Below are 6,446 nucleotides of genomic sequence, written 5' to 3' on the forward strand. Positions count from 1 at the left end.
ACTAGTAAATACATTTGTATTTATTTAATCATAGTTCATTCTACGCATTCTTTAGAAATGTCTTCCATCTCAATTTAAACCATAAAATAGTCTTGTTATTATAACTTTTTTTAAATTCTTATAACAATTATTTACTGTCAAGATAACATAAATTAAATTAAATTACAAATTAACAAAGAATTTATTAATTTTTACATATTTGGAGATAAAAATGTATAGTAACTGTTTTAAATTACATAAACAATTTATTTTTAATAAAGAATAATTTAAAAGATATACCTAATATATTAAGTATTATATGATTATATAATATTTCATTGATAATTCTTATAGTTTGAAAAAATAACAAACTCATTATATATTTAATGATTGTGCCCATGTGATTTTGCATTAGGCACATTAAATTGAACATTAGCACCAAGATTTCTTTTTCTTTTTTTGGTGTTAATTTCACCATTTGCTGGACGGCCTGATGGTAGTCGTTTACTTCCTTTTGTAACTCTAGGTAATCTCCTTGCAATAGATGTTGGCTGGACTCTAATTTTTGCACCAGGTCTTTTTCGCAAAGCAACAGCTGAATTTCCAGCAGTATGTAAAAACGATTGCCACTGTCCTTCTGTTGTTATCTTCTTCAAACGAGACTCTAAAATATTCAACCCTGCAGTGGATGAGCCAAACATTGAGTCTTTAGATTTGATTAAATCGATAATACAATGTATTGATTTATTTTTTGTCTCTTTATTTTCTATAATTTCAGAATCATTTGGTACATTATTATCTTTATGATGTGAATAATCTGGCTCATTAGTATTAGAATAATTTAGAAAATCAGTATTATTTTCTTTTGGTGCATCAATTTGAGAACAATTATTTACCGATAAAAATGACTGGAAGAAATCTGGTGAGATAGATACATTCCCCTGGGCTAAAATAGCAATTTCATATCTATCTTTTGGGGTAACTGGAGGGAAACTTTTTGAAATTACATCAAAATGAATATAAACAGCGCACTGATGTTTACAGAATTTACCAAATTTACCAGAAAGGCATGAACAACAACCTCCCATAATGTTTACTTCATAAGTACATGATGAATCTTTTTCACTCTGTACACAATACTCATATTCTGATTTAGATACTATATGAGCTTTTTGTATTGTACTTGCTTTTTTTATTAATGAATCTAAAAAGATTCTAGCAGTTCTATTTTTAGTGTGTCTACAATTAGCAAACGCCATTAAGCGCCTACAATAATGATCTTCTAATACTGTGCATGTGAAATCTAATAAAGCTACAACGTTGTATGCTTTTACTCTTGAAAGAACAGTGTCTTTAAAAATTCGAACAGTAATTTCAGAGTAGTTATTTGTGTGATGACCTTTAGTTGATTCATCACGCCACGCCAAACACCATTTGTGTCTTGTTTGCCAATGTTCATTTAAATATCTTGACCATTTTGGAAACTCAGAGTTTTTAATACTATCATTAAAACATTTCTCTGAAGAATCAACTGTATCAGCATATAAAATAGATTGAAAACTCTTCATAATTATTGGTCGCTTATCTTTCGGTATGTTATTCTTTGAGTCCCAGACCCAACGCCAAACAGCCTGACAAACATGGAAAATGCATAGTAAATGGATACTATTTGGCCAGTTGTTTTCAATTGCATTTATTTCAGCTGCAGCATTATCAGTTATAAAGATTTTTGGCCAACCAACACCACCAAAGCAATTTATACCACATTCTTTTAGTAACTGAAATCCAGTGTTATATGCTGAATATGTCTGACCTATTAATTTATTAAATAAGGATATAAGTTAACTGAAATTAATTTATAGATTGATAAAATTAATTTTAAATACACCTTTTGTAATAATTATTGCTAATGGAACTGCACCTGCAGCACACGGAGTAAGCATAAATGTTATAGAATAATTGTCTGCATCACAGGCAGATGTACTGTCAACAAATACAATGTTACTAGATGACTTTAATGAATGGGCTCGTTGCATAAGTGGGGTAATAATAACTAATGCAAATGGATCTTCCTTGAACTTAACTATTACATTTCTCTCTTTGTATACATCAATCTTTTGTATTATTTTCTAGAAAAAAGAACATTATGAGTTATTATATCTTTAGATGCCTAATTAAGTAGGAATTGTATACATTTCAAATCAGAAAATGAAATAACTTTTTAGCTTTTTTTAATATAGGTCTATTAGCTTATAATTTCTAACTACAGAAAGAGAAGAAGTCAGCTTTTTTAATTTTTCAAGAAAAACAAAATCAAAAATTGTATGAAGTTTAATGATATAAGTTTGGAAATTTGCCATTCATTATTAATATACTGTATAGATCCATTAGAAAACCCCATAGGTTTGTATTAATTTATTATTTAATTGATATATGTCTTTCTTTTTTTAGTAACTATAAAGCTAACCTAACCTTTTTGTAATATAAACTTAATTTTTTTCAATAAAATATTTATATTCACAATATTCAGACATACTCTGAAGATGGAGCATGGATAAATCCAAAATATATTGTTATAACTAATAATAAATTGTCTATGAAATCTTCAACTACTTTCTTTAATTGTTAAATACTAATGAAATGTGTATGAAATTACAAAAATTTACCTCAATCAAACCTGTTCCAGACCGTGGACCTAAATTTTCCAACCTCCATTCATTATGCCAATTTTGGACAGTTCTATAAGTTGGATTAATAGATCCATTAGCCAAGACTTCCAGTGAAAAATTTTCTTTTAATTCTAAAATGCGCTCATGACAATTAATTGCATCAGTTATACCCATATTATCATTAAAATACTCGAAAAAGGTATTTTTAAGTATCTTATCTGCTGGTAAAAAGCGTAAAGTTTCAGCAGTGTCAATACTATGGTTATGTTTATTTTTAATTGTTATTACACCATATAACCCATCCTGAAAAATAATTTTACTAAATGTATTTAATTAAATGATATGTAAGTAAAATTTTCAAACAAGAGAATTATAATTATAAGTAGGTACTTATCAAGGCGGTGAGTATCTTAATAATGTATTTAAATAAGTAATAAGAAAAATAAACAAATAACCAAACCTTAATATAGGGGTCTACTTTTCGTGTAGAATGAGTATCTAATTTTACCATACATGTTACAGAAGCTAAACAGTTAGCATTTTTTGAATTCCCTTTTTTATTTTCTTCTCTGGAAACTTTACGAAAGGAGCTATGCTGACATACAAACTTTTTCCTGGAAACAAATAATAAAAACCTTCTAAAGATCTAAACTATTAAAAAAATATAACTCATTTAAAATCAGCATGGTACTGATAAATATTAAATTTATATTCTTGAGTTTTACTGCTTTGTAATTTTGAATTCAAAAAAAAAAATACAAATTTGTTTAAGTATTTTACAGATTTATAATCATACACGAATAATCAAAAAATACTTATCAGTTACCTATCTACCACAATAAAAAAAGTATTGTCAAAAAAAGTATGTACAGAAAACTTATGTTAATTAGGTATTTTTAGATTTTTTTTTTTTTTTTATCAGAAATTGTAAAATCTTTATAAAGTTATAAAGATAAAACTAAATAAAACTATTTTCAAAATGTTTTTACCTAATCTAATAGGTGTACAAACTTGTAATCAATAAATATATTCAAACTAAAAAAAATTATCTTTTTTATTTAAAAGCAAATACCTAGGTAACTATACTTATTTTAAAATAATGACACATATCATTTTTAAAAACCAAAAGTGCAAGAAACATAATAATATCAAATAAGTTATTGATTAAAATCTATAGCTTAAAATTATTAAATTAAAATTTCAAACTTACCTACTAATCAAATTGTATGTGGGTAGTGGGTACCAAACTGCTTAAATTGGTAGTTATTAACGCAAATAGTTTTTAAATAAATATAAGCTAAGCATGATTATTATTTTTACATATTTTGTAATAGAAAATATATTTAAGTATTTTATAAGAAAAAAGTATACCATTAGTTTATTTAAAAAAAAAAATAAGCTATTGAGAATTGATAAATTAAATTAAAAACTCAATTAAAAAGGTACCGGATATTTAGACTAATTATTATTGACTTTGTTCACTGTACAAAATTATTATTCTAAAAACAATGATAAAGAATAATTTATTTTAACTTCCAAAATGTAATAATCATATTAATATGGTTAATGGTTATCCTAAATGTACAATATTATTACTGAATTACTGGCCTATATAATTTATCCTTCATTTACTTGTAGACAATATTATATCATATTACAATAATAATCATTGATAAGTGTTACCTACTGAAAAATAGATTTTACTGAAGTCATGCCAATATCACAATATCAAAAAATCCAATATTAAAAATGTTAATAACATTTAAATAAAAAATGTAAATATATATAATATATATTGTATGCACTTTTATATTGATACATTTTAGTTTGACAGGCATAATGACAGGATAGTAGTGGATAGATCACCTCATAATATTACCTTACTAAAAATGTATTACATTTATATTTATATTTTCTTAATAATTTAAACTCAACCATATTAATAATTAATTATTATTAAATCATACAAATTTAGTGTTAAATTCAAAAACTGACTTATACTATAATAATATAGTATATATTAAAATGTTTTTATATTAATTGTAAATTATACAATACCTAATGTCCCAGAATTATATTTTATGAACATTTGTGAGTATTTGCCACTTTTACATAAATGTAATATATTCTCTGATTGGTATAATGCACCTATAATATTATACTTACGAACAATTAATTTTTTTCCCACATGGTCGAGAAGATCTAGCATTCCATTTAATATTATTTAACTTTCCAAATTCACAAACCCACAAATTACAGTCCTCTTTAGTTTTAATGTTTGATCGAATAACATATTCATAACATTGTAGTTCAGTTACTACTTTGTTAATGAATGAATTAGGCAAATGGAGATTCATTTTGTAAATTATAATGGTAATTTTTTTAATTAAAAACCGTACAAGCAACAACCCATTGACGCATTGTGATAACATAACAATCATTATTATAATAGTTAGTTGTTTTATTATAGCTAGGACTTAGGAGACTATTAATACTATAATACTATTATTATTATTATAATTTTAAATATATTTTATGTAAAACCGCGGCATCTGATATCATATTATTCTTTGATAATAATTATTAAATAAAACCGCGGTAAATTTGAATCGGCCAATCAGAGAACAGCGGTCGTGTAGCAATGTACAGTATGTTAATATGCGTCCCGGCCGGTCAGTGACTTTGTCCCGGTTTATGGAAACCGAAAGAACATAAATTTAATATTATATTGTTTAATAACACAACATAGAATAATATTGTACATAGTATTTGGGTTTAACTTGTAATGAATTCTATACAGGCATGTAGTCCTAAAATTATTTGTGAGTATGCTACATATGTGGCAGCTTTTGCCATCAACCCAGGCTCGTAGCCACGGTGGGAAAGGGCGTTGCCCCCTTAAAAATATTAGACAGACATTGTTTTATATATAACATCCCCCTCCCCCCTAAAGTTTGCTTTGCCCCACCAGAAAATTTGGTCTGGCTACGGCCTGCATCAACCCCTCCACCTCCATCTCCTTTCATTTATATAAATTAATAACATATAATTAGTCATTATTTTATTAAGTTGATTTTAAATTATAATAACTTTAACAATGTAATTAATATTATTATAAAGTATATTTATTTACCTAATATACCTAATACATAATATAATAATACTTCTGTCAGCTAGTTTAAAACAATTTTTGTGAAGTGGGTATACGCATGTTTTTCAGCGCATACTTCCGGTCTCAAGTTTTGTTCTTTAATATGCTCTCTTTTAAAAATTTGAAAAGTGGGTATGCGCCGTATACTCACGCATACCCTCCACTACATCCCTGATTCTATATAAAAATTATGAGTAATTAATTGATACTATTACTTAATTTTTAAATAATTCTAATGTTTTATAGATGATATTTGTTATGGACGAGTTTGCCGTATACTAACCTATTACTGTTAAATTACTATTTTTGATTTTTAGTTCAATGCATTAAGGATTTGTTTTTTAGTAATTCATTCATACACCGTGTTAATTCATTTTATTCTATCTAAAAATCACTAATAATAATAATTTACTAAAATATATTTCATAACAATATTACGTTCTTATATTTGTTTTTTATATTGCGGCCTATGTGGCTATATATTATGTGACCAAAACCAGCGCCGGCGAATGCGCAGGGCAGAAGGGGCAGCTGCCCTGCAGGGCCCCCGCGCCCCCTAATCGTATTTTACGATTTGTAACTTTGTACGCCTATAATGTAGTTTTGTTTTCAAATTATATAATATATACGAGTTTAAACGCTTTCTA

The 6,446-nt window shown here is 26.6% G+C and overlaps 1 protein-coding gene across 1 annotated transcript; it reads right to left on the reverse strand.

The window, feature by feature from the left end:
• Positions 1 to 356: 356 nt before the first annotated feature.
• Positions 357 to 3,414, reverse strand: LOC149056782 (uncharacterized). Its single transcript, XM_089223382.1, has 3 exons — positions 2,646 to 3,414; positions 1,868 to 2,108; positions 357 to 1,792 (listed from the first exon to the last, which is right to left on the reverse strand). Exons 1-3 carry the CDS (start codon positions 2,820 to 2,822, stop codon positions 363 to 365), a joined length of 1,848 nt encoding a protein of 615 aa, XP_089079508.1. The 5' UTR covers positions 2,823 to 3,414; the 3' UTR covers positions 357 to 362.
• Between the last annotated feature and the right edge of the window lie 3,032 nt (positions 3,415 to 6,446).

This window comes from Diuraphis noxia, unplaced genomic scaffold, assembly GCF_037042655.1.
Source record: "Diuraphis noxia isolate RWA-SAM2 unplaced genomic scaffold, SU_Dnox_SAM2 contig0003, whole genome shotgun sequence".
Taxonomy (NCBI): Eukaryota; Metazoa; Arthropoda; class Insecta; order Hemiptera; family Aphididae; genus Diuraphis; species Diuraphis noxia.